Source organism: Lathamus discolor, chromosome 11 (genome assembly GCF_037157495.1).
Source record: "Lathamus discolor isolate bLatDis1 chromosome 11, bLatDis1.hap1, whole genome shotgun sequence".
Taxonomy (NCBI): domain Eukaryota; kingdom Metazoa; phylum Chordata; class Aves; order Psittaciformes; family Psittacidae; genus Lathamus; species Lathamus discolor.
The window spans coordinates 4,239,417-4,256,625 of NC_088894.1; the positions used below are offsets into that span (position 1 = coordinate 4,239,417).

At 47.6% G+C, this 17,209-nt stretch overlaps 1 protein-coding gene across 1 annotated transcript in view; it reads right to left on the minus strand.

Annotated features, from left to right (window-relative positions):
- Positions 1–214: 214 nt before the first annotated feature.
- Positions 215–17,209, minus strand: part of DLGAP4 (DLG associated protein 4) — a 36,010-nt gene continuing 19,015 nt past the window's right edge. Inside the window, exons 2-7 of the mRNA XM_065691255.1 lie at positions 8,670–9,031; positions 7,237–7,328; positions 6,388–6,797; positions 4,679–4,770; positions 3,232–3,384; positions 215–2,508 (exon numbers count right to left, since the gene is read on the minus strand). Coding sequence (XP_065547327.1) covers positions 2,293–2,508; positions 3,232–3,384; positions 4,679–4,770; positions 6,388–6,797; positions 7,237–7,328; positions 8,670–9,031 — 1,325 coding nt within the window. The 3' untranslated portion in view covers positions 215–2,292. The remainder of the gene's footprint in view (positions 2,509–3,231; positions 3,385–4,678; positions 4,771–6,387; positions 6,798–7,236; positions 7,329–8,669; positions 9,032–17,209) is intronic.

The window sequence follows — 17,209 nt, forward strand, 5'->3', positions numbered from 1 at the left end:
AGAGAGAATTATCTATATGAAGGGGTATGAGTATGTATAAACACATCACTTTCAGACATATACAGCTATAGGTGTAGATATTTTAATATACATATGTACATTTATAAAGCTGTCAAGATTAAATATATATAGTCCCCCCTCCGCCCCAGCCCATTGCAGCCCAGCCCCACACACCCCACTGGGAATGAAGAGGGAGAGAGACCAGCAGGCGCTGTAAAGTCAGACTGCATCTGTTTATTGATTGTGGTTTGTATGGTAAGTCAGCCAGCTGCCCTTGCTGCTGCGAGTTCTCCTCCTCCAAGGTGGCAGGAAACAAAATGAGCCCCAGAAAAACCAGCCTTCCAGGCCAGCCCCCCCCACCCCAGCAGCCTCGGACACGGTTGGAGGAGTAGATAAGAACAAACAAACCAACCACCCTTTTCCTTCGTGTCCCCGTTTCGATGCTAGAGATCTCAAAACCAGCATCTTTACAACAGTGCAACCCAACACATCAGTATCTCTACCCACAACCATCAAAACCAATGCAGGATTTGAGTTACATTAAACCCAATTTCACATTTGAGAGTAAAATCTCTAAGAGCATTAGTGCATGGACAACAGTTTACAGTATATAATGGTAACTCAGCCATCACTCACGATTTCCCTTTACTTTTTGCCTTCTGGATCACCAACACCCTCATTGGGATTCAGACTCCAGCTCCGGGATACTACCCCCATGAAAGTATCACACAATCTCCCAACTCGTTCAAGCAAGCAAAGGAAAAAAAACCACAGACCCAAATCCCACCAGGATCACTCCGAATGAGGCCAAATGCTCTGCTTTTTGGAGGGGGTGGCAAAGAATTTGGTGGTGGCAGATGTGGCTTCAAGAAGCCAGGCTGAAAAGGAGACCTACAAAGGGGAAAAATGAGCTAAAAAATACGTAGCAATCCTTCCTCTACCCAGAGAGCAGGGAGATAAGGAAAAAATAGTCATCTGATTACACACAGGGTATATATTTTTACACACACTTTTACACACATCTAGATATAGTACATGTAAAAATATATGCTATACATATGCCCATTCTCACCAAAGTGCTTTTAAGCACACCGTCTGCACTGTGTGTATGGGCATGTATACGTGTGTATGAATTCAATGTACAGGTACTACTAAGTGTATATGTGCATATGTACACATACGTACAGGCAGGCAGCCTACCACCAGCTACCTGTGCCTTCCTCTGTACAAAACCCACTCCTCCCACCCTGAAATACCATCACACTCCCCCTGTGAAACAGGTCCCCCCCCACCCCAGTGTAGCAGCTTCTTTCTCAACAAGCAATTCAAGGAAAATAATCTCATAAAAAATAAAAGAGGAGGAAAAAAAAAAATAAATCAAAGTGAAGCATGTGTGGATCGTGCCTGGAGTTGCTCTGTGCTCCTTCAGCTCCTGGGCCTGGAGTAAGGGTAGTGCTCTCCCCAGTCAGCCAGCCAAGCACTGTGTCCCCCCCCCCCCACCTTTGCTACCTTATTGCACATTTGCTTCTGGGCTGCATTTCAACAACTCTGCAATTACATTCCACAGACCCTGTCATCCTCTCAACTTCAACCAAACAAGAGGAATACAAACCCATTGCCCTGTCCCTGCCCACCCCATCCTCCCCCCACCCCGATATCCCCCATCAAAAGGAAAACAAAGCACCCCCCCACCCCAAGAAAGGCTGCTTGCTAGCAGAGTGCAACAGTAGTACACACTGAATGGGTGTTCTCTTCGGGAGCTCCGTGGAAGAGAGGTTGTTTCTAACACGGTTAAACAAAGCCATGCAAAGGGGTGGGAGAAAGGAGGCAGGAGCAGGTCAAACTAAAAGGATGAGAAGGAAGAACAGAACTGAGGAGGAGGAAGAACACAGCATGGCAAGTGCTCAAGGCTTCATGTTGTCTTGTCCTCTTCTTGTAAACAAGCTAATAATTCTCATTAGATAGAACAAGTAAAAAGACCGAAGGTCCAAGTCGAGGGGTCGGAGTTTCCAGGAGTCTGTTCAGTCCCTTCAGCAACACCACAGCCAGGGAGAAAACGAGGGGGAATTCCTCTTTTTTTTTTTGTTGTTTTGTTTTTTTTTTTTTTTGAAATCTTCATTACTTAAAGCTGAGAGAAAAAAAAAAAAGCCAACTCGGGAGCCCTTTGCGAGCATGGCTCATTGTCTCCAGACTCAAGAAACCACACTAGTTTAAGAGAACCTTTTGTGTTTTTTTTTGTTGCCTTTTTAATGACTTATAAAAACCACGAGGTTCCTTCCTCTGCCCCTGGGCTCAAAGGCGGGTCTGGGCCTCGGGGACGTAGATCTCGATGCTGTCTGCGCTCTCCGTGGCCGAGTTCTGCCGCACTGAGGCCGCTCGCTTGGCTGCCATGAGACGCTTGCGAGCTTCCTGGCGCTGCTTGTCTGAATCAGAGGCTTTGTCCCGGTTCAGTTGGGATTTGGACTTGGCTGGCTTCTTTGGCACTGGAGGGGGTGGTTTCTTCTCTTCCTTTAGGGAGACAGTAAGGAAAAACCCAAGCATCAAAATGCACATACCGAAGCTTGCTCTGATGTAGTGGGGACTCATGGCATGAGGGACTAAGCAATGAGATTAAGTGTCAGGTGAAAGAAGCAGGAGCAGCTCTTGAGCAAAGCGCTCAAAACGAGCTTCTCCAATGTCTAGAAACGTGCTATTTTGCATTACATGGTACACAGGCCTTGGTGAAGCGGACTAGGGTTTGTAGAGTCAGCACCGCATAGCTACAGGTCAGAGCACATGAAGACTGAACTCAACTTTAATATGCAACCCTGCCCAGAGCCATAGTCCTCCTGCCTACTCTCCTGTCTAGTCAGGCAGCCTGGACACAGCCTGTGCTGCACTTTCAAAAGGTTCCAGTAGGTGTTTTTTAGACTACTCCAACACCAGGAATAGTTAAAACCTCTTCATACAGTGCTTGTAACACTAGAGGCCTCTGCATCCCTGCTTTAAGCACACACCACCACTCATCACTCTGCTCTCTCTCCAGCATACCACTTTTTTCCGCTTGTACAAAATTGTTTCCACTATTACTCAAGAGGAATGGTCTCAGTACATTGCAAGGCTGTGAGATTACACTGCACAAGGGCAAGGAGGTAAAAGCCCTAGGGATCTTCTGTTTGCAGACAGAAACAGACCTCACATACCCGAACGCCTGCAAGGTGCTCTGGCCAGTCTCAACCACCCCACACTCACCTTTCTCTCCGGTGTCTCTGCCAATTGCCAGCTATTTGCTTTGAGGTGGTACAGCTCATCAAACTTCATGCTGATGTCTTCAATGGACAACTGGAGGAGATCCCAAAACCCAGCTAGGTCCTGGGCTGTGGGTCTGGGATTGGCATTAGGGTTCTAGAAAGGAAAGCATAAAAAACCTTTTCAGAAACGTTCTCCAGCTGAAGGCCCGCAGCATTTGATTCAGAGCTAGAACACTGGTTTCTTACAGAAAGATCCTGATTTTGGGGTGGTAATAATGGAAGCGAGCACACCACGATGCAAAGCGCAGCTCTAACACCTGAGAACTGGCATGTTAGGGAACAGTGACTGAAAGAAGCCAAAGCTTTCATGAGTGAAATTACTTTGCTACATCCCCCATGAAACAAACTGAAAGCATTGGTATTTCTCAGGCTAGGCTGAAAACTTTAAGTAGCCTAAGTTTCTTTCATGAACAGATTCTTCCTGAGTTCTGAGACATCTGAACTGCCATCATATGCCTGGATCATCTCAGGAAACCATGGATCAGGTCTGAGCAACTCAGCACCAAGGGTCAAAGGGTGATCTCAGCCCAAAACTCTGCTGAGAGCCTGGCAGGCAGTGGTCCTGCTGCTAACCTTCAGCTGTGATCAGCCAGAGATCAGCACACAGATGCTCAGCACTTCGCCTCTCTTCCTCCTCCCCAAGTTCCTCTGTGTTTTTTGCAAGTAAAGGGGAATTCACCTCTGAGGAAGTCTGCACAATCTGTGTACCGCAATAAAGGCTGGGGTGAAAACGCCGAAACACAGATTTGTATCTACTCCCACATTAGGCCTGTTCAGCTCTCAGCAAGGCAAACCCTTGCACTACATTCAAAGAGACCCAACCCAAACAGTGCTTTGTGACCCCAGAGGGACAGTGCTGTTGGGATGGTTTTGCTATACATGAAAGCAACATGCAAAACAAGCATGTTTGGAGAAGGACAGACATTTCAAACATTCCCCCACCCCATCTGGCAAAACCTCAGTGATTCCCCTCAGAAAAGCCCTTTAGGAGTAACAAGTAGCTGTTCCCAGGACAAACAGCAGCGTGGCCAGCTGACAATTAGGACCCAGAGACTTGGTGTATTCAGCATGCCCTGAGCAGCAACTCAAGAGAATTCCCCAGTGCTCACGTAAGCACCAAAAGGAATTGCAAACACTCCTCCCTGAGCACAGCACAGCCCAACAATTGTCTGTGCAGAAGAGGGCGAGGTGACAGCCTCCCACTGCTCAGCTGCTGGCTTAAATCAGCATTCATCCAGCATGCCATAGTGGTCAGGTTGTAGGTGACAGCTACACTGGCCTGGTTTTACAGTGACAGCAGCCTGTTAATACCTGGTCATGTTTGCATTATGCTGTTGAAACAGATACATCCCCCTTTTAAAAACTAGGAGAAACAGATCCAGACTCACCAAGTTTTGTTCACAGAGACCATGGAATTGCTGGAATTTCTGTGACATTAGTAACTGTGCACTGCCCACTGCACTCAGGACTTTTCCTAAGACTGCAAGGGAGAAAAACCAAGAACAGACTATTAAATGCAGCAATGAACTCAAGTGTTTCTGGAGTAAAGAAACACTTTTGAACCATTAGAAAAGGAGTTTCAGCGATCCCCAAGGAAGTGACTGCTCTCAGGGAAAGAAGATGTACTGAAACAATTTAAGTCTTTGTCATCTACTATTGCTCTTTCTAGAGCAGGTCAAAAGCTGGCCAGATAGAGAACACTGTATTGGAATGAGCAGAATGTACCCTGAACAGCCCTCATTCCATCAGACAAGCCATTAGCACAACCCAGTGAGCAGCTCTGCACAACCTGCTCTTGCACTCAATGCACGAGGTCAAAGTAGCAAAGGACAGGAGATCTGTCTCCAAACTCCATTTACCAGCAGGGATGAAAATACTGGCAGGCTTAGGGCTTTTAATATCCAGGACTTTACACTGCTCTTAGTGGGTTTTCCAAGAAGCCTCTGGGCATGGCAACATTCCTCTGCTCATTAATGGAGAACACCGCATGGGCTTTTCCCTTCCAAGGGCATGGTTGGAAGACCCACAGTGCATGCAACTGCACCACAGAGATGAATCAGCTCCTCCTCCCTGGCCTGTTGATGCACCTAACTGAATCAGTTCTGAATGTTTCTAGATCTTGGCGAAACAAGTGCAAGCCAGGCTCCTCCATACCCACCAACTTCTCAGTTACAGAATCTACTCTGAGATTGCTCTTAAGGTCACAGATATAAGACCACACTGGTCTTGGTGCCTTTTCTTGCCAAAGCACTCTTGCACAGGCAAAAGAAGGGCATCCCCGATGCAGGGAAAGCCTTGGCACTGCCTGTCCAGGTTGGCAGCCAGTTCAGCATCTTAGTGCAACAGGATTAGAGATTAGTTCCCCAAGCCCTAGCAGTGGGAGGGAGCTATAACTGAGTCTCACCATTATTTCACCTTTCTAAGGTGTTAAGAAAATAAATCAACCAGACTCTTAAACAAAGATCCTGCCCTCTGCAGCCTAGTCAGCCCCTTCCGTCACTCTGTGCACCGTGGGCATGGTTTTCACTGCAAGAAGCACAGGTTTTGCCAACTCATTTGAAAATAGTGTAACAAGCCCAACTGGGACTGAACCCAATACAATCAAGTGGCCTTGTGTTCCCTGTACATGTGCTTTGTGTGTATTTGGCACAAATTCAGCAAAGCTTTCCTCTATGAAGAAGCCTCCTCTTTGCTGTAAAGACAAGTCCATCAATTCAACAGATCAAGCAAGCTCGCACTCATTCTGCCCCACTGCCAACTAAGTTTTTACCTGCCCACTGGAGTACAATGGGTTATGCAGAGAGAAGGATCCCACAGCCTCCCTGGAAAGCAATCCATTTAAGCTTTAGCAGTTTTGAATGGTCAGAAGCTGCACCATGTCCTGCACATCTTACGTACTGCATCACAGTACTATTTCTTATGCCATTTGCTAGAGGAAATTACCTTATCTTTCCCAAAGCATTCCTTGTCCCAAACTCATCTCTGTGCTCTCTGTGGGTTATCAGCAATGTAACTGCAGAAAGCTGATCCAATACTCAGTTACAGCTCCAGAGGAGGAGCTGCTCCCATCTGGTGTCCAAGGGCTGACACCACCTACCTTCTTCAGAGAGATTGTTCTCTTTGGTCTCCTGGTCCATCTGGCGGCACCAGCCTTCTAACCGCTCTGTTTCCGCCTGCAGCAGCTTCAGAAACCAGTATCCATCCCGCCGGCAGGCTCCTGGCTGTGTGGGTTCTGATGGCGAGGTGGAGGACGTCTCAAGCCAGGGGTCAGGAGGAGGGAGAGAGGAAGGCTCCAGGGCTGGGTCATTGTTTTCTCCATAGGAGAGGTTTCTCTTAATCTGTGAGGGCTTGGCTGGTTGCCTGGTAGTGGCATCACCACCAACGGAGTTGTTGTGTTGGGGGCACTCAGCGAGGCTTCTCTCAGATGATTTACAGCTAGAGTTATTAGGTTCCTGTGTGTCAGAGTCTGTGTCCTGTTTGGTGGACATGCTGCGAGAGTGGCTGTTTCTAGAGAGATCAGAACCAAACATTAAAGAGCAGAACTCACCCTGGCTGGCCTCACACACACTGACAGTGAAACGCACTTGTTTATTATGCCTGCAGCTGAGCCTCACCCTGCCCACCCTGCCCCTCCTCACACACAAACACACACCACACATTCAGACAGACAAAATTATAAGGTTGCCTGCTTACTGCAATAGGCATTCAGCTGAGAGGACTGACGCACATCTGTAATTACATCGTGTACTTTTCATTTGAAATTTCAAACTCCCATTGATTTGGCTGTTTACAGAACAAGTGCTGTGTGCTGTGGAGGAAGAGCTCTCCATGGGCCCCCATTCACCACCACTCATATTGGAACAAAGAAGGGGAGAAGGTCTAAGAAAAGTGGGGGGAGCACAATTGAAAAGAAAGGAAACTACAAAAGCTTGCGCCTTTCACTTACCGCCACTCGTCCTCTACCTGTACCCCGATGGACTGGAATTTGGTGGCTGGTGGAGGAGGCTCCTCTTTTGCCACTGGCTGAAGGCAGTCAACCTTATTGAACAAGAAAAATACAGACAAAAACAGACACAAGAACTTGCTGCTGGAATTCACATTAGTAGACCAGGAGTGCTGCACACACACACACAGCATGCTGACACCACACACCAACTGGAAGGGTCTCTAAGGAGAGGCACAAGGCTACTGCCCAGGTTGGCCTCCACATGAGCAGCAGTCCTGCCAGGTACCTGCTCTATAGCCCTCAGCTCTGCCACCCACTGCCATTTGCTCAGCTGTGGCACAGTGCAGATGGGCTGCGTGTCCCTTGTTCCTGACGGGCCAACTGTACGGATATCTGACATGTGCAAAGGCCAAGAGACTCAAGAGAGGGCAGTGATCTGATTGAGGCTGACAGCAAAGCCCAGCTTCCTCTGTCCCAGGGACTGATACCCTTCACAGCTCTGGATAAGAAGATTAGAAGGGTTTAGGAAGGAAACCCAGGCTGTGGGGCAGGTGGTTGGGGAACCAGCTCAGAGAAGGAAGAGGACAGGAAGGCAGTCAGCCTCTCCAACATGAGCTGTTTTGCCTTGCTGCCCTTTCAGCATGTATTTTGTCCCACTAGTCCTGCAGAAAAGCCTTCGCTAGCACATGTACCCAACTGGCCAGCCAGCCTTATTGTAAAGCCCATGGAGAACTTATTCAGCATAAACACATGTGGTAGCTCAAAGCCCAGAACCTGCATTTGGATTTGCCCAAGTGCTCACAGCAGCCATCTGTAACTGGGAAATCTGTCCACAGGAAGAGTGGACAATCGCAGATGACTGAAGTTTATTGAGTAAAGCACAGATTTACTCGATGGGTTCTCACTTGACTGTATATCAACAGCTCATTTCCACTGATTTCCACAGAGTTAAATGCTTCCCACAAGAGAAGCAGCAACCTGCTGGGAATTGAGCAGCAAGGAATTGCTCCCTCCTGCCTCCAGTCCTGGGACCATTTTGCACTGCAGCAGCCCATGTTACATGGATGTCAAGTAGAAGGGGCCACCTCTCAGAAAAGAGTTGTCCCTAGAACAGTGATAGACAAGGAGCAGATTGATGTTAAGTACGGAGCACAGCCATAGAAGCAGCAAAAGGCCTCTTTAGAGGGACGCACCCAGTTAACAGAGTCCCACTGCCTTATGAAACATTTTATACTAAAAGAACTTAGTTCTTTCTGGTCTGTTACGGAAAGCTTCTGCTGTATTGCACCCCAGGAACACAGGAAGTTAGTTTGACAAGGCAGTTTCTGTCGCTACTCTGAGTTCAGCTGCACACCTGGTCACACAAAATGCACACGCTAAATGGATGGGTTAAGGACATTCCTTAGGACAAAGGAAAACAAACTATTCCATACTTGTATTCCTATAGACGACAGCTTTCTTTTGGGGATATTCTCCACTTTAGGCTCTTCGTTGGTCAGAGTCCCTTTGTCACTTTTCAAAGTTGCATTTTTCTGAGGTAACTCGGGAGTGTCCCTTGCTGGAGTCACAACACTCCCCCTGGTCACACTGGGTGTCCTGGTGCTGTCCAAGCTGTCTGAGGAATTGCTGAGTCCTGACTGGCTGGTCACCTCACTCTTGTGGTCCTGGCTGTCCAGGTAGGTGTCCTGCGCCGATTCAGTGCTGCTCTGCACAGTGACAGAGATGAACGGCTTTGATGTGGTCCGCGGTGGGACAGGAGGTGGAGTCTTTTTATATGCCACTAGGCATGATGAACCTGCAGGAATGGAGGTGGGGAGAACAGAGAATGCAAAAGACAGATTGGGGAGAGAAAAAGAGAGATACGGCAAGAGAGAAAGAAAAAGCAGGTCAGTCACAACATCCAAGAGGAGCCTCCAAGCAGAAGCTGGAGGCAGAAATGCAGAAACAGCCTACAGCCAGCAGCTCACACTGGTAACCCAAACCAAAGCATAAGGGGAAGCAGAAGGCAGAGCCAGAGCTAGCTTGCAAAAGAAGTTAAAAGGAAAACCATGATGTGTGAAAAGCTGGAAATGGAGAAAAGGAATAGAAAAGCCTCCTAAGAATGCTACAGTTTGGCAGGTGTAAGCCTCCACGGTGGGGAAATTTTCTTTGGCTAAACCCTGTGTTTTAGTGTCCTAACACAGCCAAGTGTCTCAGCTCTTTGTCCCATCAGTTGACAAGTTTCAGTGTCTGGAGCAGGGTGGTGGTTTTTCCTACAAAAATGGAAATAAGCCATAAAGTTTGTTAGATGCTGATGGAACAAACGTTTGTGAAGTACCTTAAAGCCCTGCTGCTACGCGTTAAAGGAAAATATGTCCTCTGCTGGCATTCCAAGTGAACAGCCACTGGGCATCCCATGGATGAGCAATGCCCACAGTCACTGTACCAGGGCTCTCTCAATAACTCTCTCTCATTGCCACAGCTACGGCAATTTCTAGGCCAAGTCTTAAGCCCTGTCTTGTACAGTGCAGAGCAGGAACAGCCTGAACAGAGCAACCCTTGATAAGCCATGGCTGCACCACCAAAACACAGAACACTCACGCTGCTGTCTTGCCTTACTGTACCAGGGGGCTATTATCTAGGACAAGCAAGAGCCACCCAAACTGTCAGTGGAGAAAACATATCCCTACAATTAAATACCTTGTCTCCCAATCCATGCAGCCGCTGTTCTTCCCCACGGAGAGCACTTGGAATGCCAGCTGCCCGGGATCCCCCCCACCTAACAGCGAGCCTCTGTCACACCATGGTACCCAGAACCCAGGTGCTGGAGGAGTGCAGTGGTGGTGCTGGCGTGTTTAACAGGAGCACAGCTCAGATTTCCCAGCTGCTGTTTACATCCACAGCACTGTAATTGGGGAAAGGAAATCAATTGCTGTCTGATACTGAACACTGCAGCCAGGCAAAACAAGGGGAGGGCAGCACATGAGCACAGGCAGCAGTTTCCTGGGGACAATCAGTAATGTTCAGGGTTGATAAGCTAGATCCAAATTCATCCTTCCACATACCAACAGACAGTATGAATAGTGTTTGTGCTGCTCTATATACAGAGGGAAACTGCAGCATCCCTGTCTTGTTCCTGTGGACCCCTTTATGCCATCCAGCTCAGCTGAAGAGCATCACACATTTTGCTAGAAGGAAATTACAGCGTACCAACAAAAAAACCTGCTCCTGTTAATGTACATGTGGTCAAAGGGTTGACTAGGGAAGCTGTAAAAACAAGTCTGTGGCTACAAGAAACACTGCAATTGAAACAAAGATCGTAAGCCTTAAAGAACTGGGGCTGCTTTGATCAGTGTACTTGCAAATTAATCCCACTGAAGCTCTCTGCAGCCATAAACCAGGGACTTTTGACTGCGCAGCAAACCCAGAAGCCACATCTTACAATGGGTTTAAAATCAAGAGTCAGAGTAAGCTCACCTAGAGCAGTCTGCCCTTCTCCCTCACACAACTCTGACCTAAGTTTCAGTGTTTCTCATATCTGTGGGAAAAGACAAGGTATTGAGGCAGCCAAGAGCATCCTGGTATTCCTGAAGGACAGAGATGCTCCTGGACCATCAGAGCAGGCAGCATGCCCTCATGGCTCAGAGTTCAACGCCATCAGTTTGGAGTGTTCCAGTTGCTGACTTACCCCCTTCAAAGGGCTACAGCTCAGCAGGGCACGGATCTGCTCTGGAGCTGCTGCAGGTCATAGCCCATTATATTTTAAAACCAGCTTGTGCTACGATGTGGAACACAACCCACATGGGCACTGGAGCAGGTACACACCTTATTCTGCAGCACCATCAGCTAAGTTCACTTGTGAACATCAGCCACACTCCACAAAGGTGCAGAACAACAACAACAAAATGTGGAAGTTTCACTTAAGCTTCCAGCTTTGCAGCACTAGACTGACTCTTCCTGCTCACAGGATCTTCTAAGGCTTATTTAAGCAAGCTGTCAGAATTCACAGCTGTGCTGGGGATGATTGATTTTTGGGGCAGGGATGTCTGTTTATAGTTTTCCTTGCATAATTACTTTTAGAAAGCAGCCTGCTTCCACATTAGCATCTTGCACAGCTGCTCTCCAGGGCTTAGGCAGTACCCACTGCTGCAGCCCCAGCAGAGGAGCTGCATTTCAGCCTTAGCCTGGAGAGCCCTCCTGACCCCCGGGCATGCTGTGATCCTCTCCCTCTGCTTCCCAAGAGCCAGGCATTTGCTTCTGGAAAGCCTAAATGTAGGAGTCATAAAAGAATATTAAATCCAGTGTCACCTTAGGAGGCCTCTGTTCAAACACCATCAGACTGTGCTGACCTCACTGCCTGCCAGCACCAGCAAGATCAGAGCCAAAGTATTTGGGTTTAGATTTAAATATCATAATTGCCCTCAAGTGTGTGTCTAGCGTGAAGTGCCCAGTTATTTTGTTGCCGTTGCTGACTCAGTAGAGCCTGGGGATATTTCTGATCATTCCAGTGACTTCAAGGACCTATTCAAGCCATCCTTATTCTGGTTGAATTACCTCAAAGGCTTCAAGCCACAGTCAGTTGTGAAGGTGAGCCAGGCTGCCCTCAAACACGTTAGCAGGGCTCAGACTGCTGTCACTTCCCTGCATCCCTCCTTTCTCCCTAGGAAGAGCCGAACAAATGACGTCTCCTTATGCATATAGCAACGTGCTCTGACATAGTCTCTCCTATTACAAGACAACCTCATTTGTCAAGTGAAACAACCCAGTAATCTTGCGGCAAGAGAGAACCACCATCATTGGCATTATCCTCTCAGAGATTTTGGGGTCATGTTCACCCCAGGGTCCCATGGAAGGAGGTGCATTTAGAGTAGATTTCAGTAGCAAAGGGAACTGGAACAGCCACATTCCAAGCAGCATGACCTCTGATTTTCATCAACTCAGAGAACACTTCAAGGTTGAAATTATTACATATAAAACATTCCATGATTTGTTGAGTCCAAGTAAGTGATCCACAGTTACAGTTACCACTGAATACAGATACTCACTGAGTTTTATGAGTTCACAGCAATCACTTCCAACCTTACATTTCTGCTAAAGCAGGTTTCTAGCCTTCATGGCCATGGCCAAACAGACAGGCCTCCTCGAACCTGTATCTGGCCTATTTAAAAGCTGTCTGAGCATTCTGCAGATTGAAGGTCAATACCTGCATTAGAAGCACAGATGAGAAACCTACCTGAATTTTATTAGTCAAGAAGTAACTATTTCCAACCAGACAAAGATGGGGAATCCCTGTGAAGATGCCACCTCCTGCTCTGAAAGGATTAATGTCTTTAGAGCACCAAAGCAATTTTAGAAGTAGTCTTACACTGCTTAAACAAAACCACACTCCTGGAAAGCCATGTTACATGACTGCATTTCAAGAGGCTGTTCATGGAAATGCTATAAATACTCACTCCCTCAGTGCCTTCCCTTCATAAATCTTAGCACTCATCTTTGAAAAGGAAAAAGCTCACCTTGATACTACCCAAAGACGTGCCCAACAGAGAAATATCTTACTGACTAAGCTGGGCAGCTGAGGACAGGCTGTGTACCCTCCTGCCACAGCCCTTACTCCACTAAGCTCCAGCCTGTACCAGCAGCATCCCAGAGTGAGCAGTTCACCCACCTTACAGCCCAATCTGGGCACTGCCTCCATAGAGACCTACAGAGCAGCCAGCCCAGCAAAACCCTTCTGAAGCTCTCAGATAACCAGGAGGAACACTTTAGCACTTAACCAGCTCCCCACAACCCTCAGGTCTGCTTACTGTACCTGCTGTTTGCTTATAATCACAGAGCTGAGAAGCATAGCCTGGTTGTGTATAAGTCACACAGAGCATGGTCCAGGCGCTCCTCCCAAGCACCACCACCATTTGTGTTCTCTGGTCACCCATGACTGAGATGCCTTTAGGGTGAACTGCGGCATTAACTAACAGCATTGAGTAGCTGTGCTGGGTGGACTGCACAGGGCAGGCAAGGGCAGCAGCGCTTTGCCTCTCAGGGCTTCTCATTAGAGACCCATATCTGTACACTGGTTGTGAGCAGAAACCTTTAACCAGTGAAGGAAAACCTGAGTATTGGGATCTCTTCACACGAGGGACTTTGCATTTTTCAATGTACCTGAAGTTTGAGCTTCTTGGAGATGCTCTGATTTGTAATTCCAAGCAATGTTTGAGCAGAGAAATTATAGGTACTTATACACTGAAAACTATTCACTGGGAAGGCCACTTATAGAAGGTCACAAATTTAAGAGGCATCAGATGCTATCACCTAAGAATGCTGTGGTTTATCTCGCACTGCTGGCATTCTGGTCATCTCCCCTTTGCAGCACAGATTCAGCCTTACAGTAAGGACCCAACAGATAGAACAGACAACACCAGCCACAGACACTCCCAAACCCATCTGCAGCAACTATTACTGGGGCTTCTATTTGTATCCAAAGAGACACTGAACTTCTCCCCACCCTGTCCAAAGTCATTCTCAGCACAGGTTTGAAAGCATGTTGGAGGCAACTCCACCCCACTCCACAGCTGCGTATCCAGCAAGCTGTCCATCTGTCCTGTGGGACTCGGGCAGGGCTCCAGTCCAGCACAGCGCTGTTAAGGAAGCATTCCCTTCTGCTCCCTGCCCAAGATGTTAATTCACTTGCAAGAACCAAGACCCCCACAACCAACCATCCCACCTCAAGAAGTCACTGGAAGGAGAAAAGCCATGAGCGTGGTCCCAGGAGAAGCAGAACTGCAGCTCTGAAAGTGGGGGTGCCTGATCCCCAGTGACAGGGCCCCCACCACCCTCTCACCTACGAGCTCATTGCCCGTTTACTGGTGGCACACACAGTTTTCCACGAAGGAGATGAAGGGAATGGTCCATCAGTTCAGCGTGCCTTTGCTCTATACTGGAATCAGGCTGTGCTTATTCCCTCAACACCCTCGCTAAGGGGGGCTAACAGTCAATGAGCTTAATACACCAAGAGATGTGAAGCAGCACAGCTAAAGGGACCCAAGCCCACAGAGCACTGTGTGCCCCATAGTGCCCAGTCTCTGTACTCCTAATGCCACTTTCTCTACAAGTTTTACTTGGGATAATGGCAGCATTCACATGAATTTAGGACATAAGTACGAACCAGGCATGAATTAGTCAGTGCCACCAGCTCACAGGAGGCTTTCCTTCTCCCTGCCCCACCAGGGATGTTAACCAACCTGCTGTCCCTCTGCAAAGTGGCAAACGGCATGGACCAGGGTTAGGTGTTTAGAGGAGACACTCTTATAAAGAATGACTGAGAATCCTCCACTTACCCACTTCTACAGCCACCTTTAAGTGCACTGAGGGTATTAGCGTTAATCTTCAAAGTGTTTAGGAAAGCTAGTGTAATTAGACAGCTCTTATTAGTTTTTCTCCAAGCTAGCAGTTTCTAGAATATCCTGCAGAAGTGAGTTCCACCAGCTCATTACGCACTGCAGGAAATATCCCTCCCATTTGCCATCGCTTTCTGCAACACCACATCACTCAGAGGATGGCATATGCAGATGCTTTAAACTCGCTTCTGTCACTGCAGAAGTCCAGGGAATCTGAACACACCTCCACAAAGTCACACCCAGTCGAAACCATATGGCTAGAAACCATGCAGCACCACTTGGTAAACCAAGTCTCTTCTTGTCTATGTCAAAGCTCAGCAGCTTGAGCTTGCTATTTTAGGGATATTCTGACCACTAAAGCACAAGATCAAGTCATTCCCAAGCACTTGCTCATGTATCGAAGGAGACACATTGCAAGCTTTCAACGTACAGGATGGAAGCTGCATCTTGAGCACAAACTGCAACAACCCAACTGCCTGCCCTTTCAGAAAGGGGAATTTGCCCATTAGGCAGGATACAAAGGGCACAGTTACTCTGCAGTACTTCTCCACATACCTTCCATTCAGCTCAGGAACCATCCTCTAAGGCCACCAGAAACCCATCTCACTTTTTGTCCAGGACCCTTCTACAGTTGCAGGAACACGAAGAGCTCCAGTACAGCAGAATTACACCTAAAGCTTTTGGGCATCTGAGCCCACTGACATGAGTTTGGGTCTGTGGTGCTTGGGGAACAGCAGGAAGTTTCTGCAGAAACTGCCCGGCTGCTGAGGCAATGTTGGCATGCTCCCACCAACAGACACGCATGGAAGCGGCGTGGATGAGTTACCATTACTTAAGTGTACCATTTAAACACTGTTCACAGAAGAGCTGGCCAAGAGGGTGCTGAAATCACTGATGGCAGCCAGCAGCTTGTCAACACAGACTGTGATAACAGGAACAGGCCTGCACTGGTGTCAGCAATGGCCTAGTTCCCCCAGTATAAGTGGGGCTCCTAAGGGACTGCTTCATCCCCAAGAACAGAACCTGCAGTGATTCCTTAGCCTACCTAGATCATCTAGAAATTACCACCATTGCTGCTGAAGAACTTCAGGGTAAGAACTGATTTCTCCATCACTTCATTCAGCATCAAGATTTTTATCATAGTTTCCAGTTACTGCATCCCAAATTTTACCTGATCCAGACAGGGAATTGCTGGCATCTGCTATTCCCACTCGCCCACAGGATGATATTCCAGCTGTTTGAGGCATCAGCAGTGCCACCAGGCACAGCAGAGGTGGTTTTGCCAGAACATTATGAAAAACCCTCTCCACACCCAGATGACGAGAAATTCTTTGTAAGCTAAAAACAAACCCCACCCTGTACCCACAGGGCCAGAGAAGCACATGTGTCAGCAGATGAGGAGACAATGCAACATGGCCTTGGTGCAAGGAAGATGGGGAAAGCAGCAGGCTGAACAGATATCTTCCCATGCTTATCCAGCCTAGAAGAACCTAACCCTTAGCCAAGACTGTCTTTCCACTGGGACATTTGCTGTCAGGCAGCCAGCACCCAGGATTTACATCTTCAAAGCTACAATGAGGAGGTTTTAATAGTCAGATCCAATTGAAGCTATTTCCTTCCTTAAGTATGTACAAACCAAGATGTGGCAACATTATGCTAATGTTGAAGAATCAAAGTCAAAATTGCTGGGAAATGGCTGTTGGCTGAGGCACAAGCTTTGCATGTTAGAGAAAGCTGTTCCATATTCACAATTTAACACGGCATTAGTTACAAGATTAAAAAGTATCACATGAACCAACTCAGAAAAGGCTACAGGAGGTTGCTCCCTCCCTTCATTAGCATTACATTTGAGACAGTGGTTAGTGCTGCACCAACCAGAACAGGCAGCACTGCAAACCTCCCACTGATCTGAAGAGGCAAGGCAAGTCCTTAGAGCTGGAGCAGTAAATTAAGCAAATATTCCAACCTTCTAATCCTTTTGGGTAGGGTACTCGGAAGCTTTTGAAAGCAGAGCTGTTATCATTGCTTGGGTTTCTGAATTCTCCCAGATGAACAAACCTATGGGTACCACAAAGCCGAGCTGACTTTCTCACTAGCTAAGCACAGAGGTATGCAAAGAGCAGTGTGTGTCCCCAGTGATGCTGAGCACACTGTTCTCCCACAGGCCAAGAGTGCTCAGCTCTGATTTCTTAAGAATTTCAAATATCACAAGCACTTGCAGAACAATAGCCCCTTCTGCCATCCTCCAAAGGGAAGGGGTTTCCGGAATAAACCCAGCACTTTCTGGAATACTTCATTTCAGGAATCAAGCATGCCAGCTGACAAAGGAGCTACTGTCCAGGCTCCAGCTCTGAAATGAAAGAGCACAACAAATCCTAAGTGGGAACTGAGTCTTCTCCGAGCACATCTGAGGCTCTAATATCTGTGACCTAAATAGCTTCAAGCTACCGACAAGTCATCATCTTTACAACTTGGTTTGCTTTTACTGGAGGCTCCAAAACACCAAGTTCCTGGTTCACAGTCCTGAAGTCTCTAATCTTTAAAGTTCAGAGCCCAAGCCACCACTTTTCAGCCACAAATATGGGTAGCAGAAGGTCTGGATT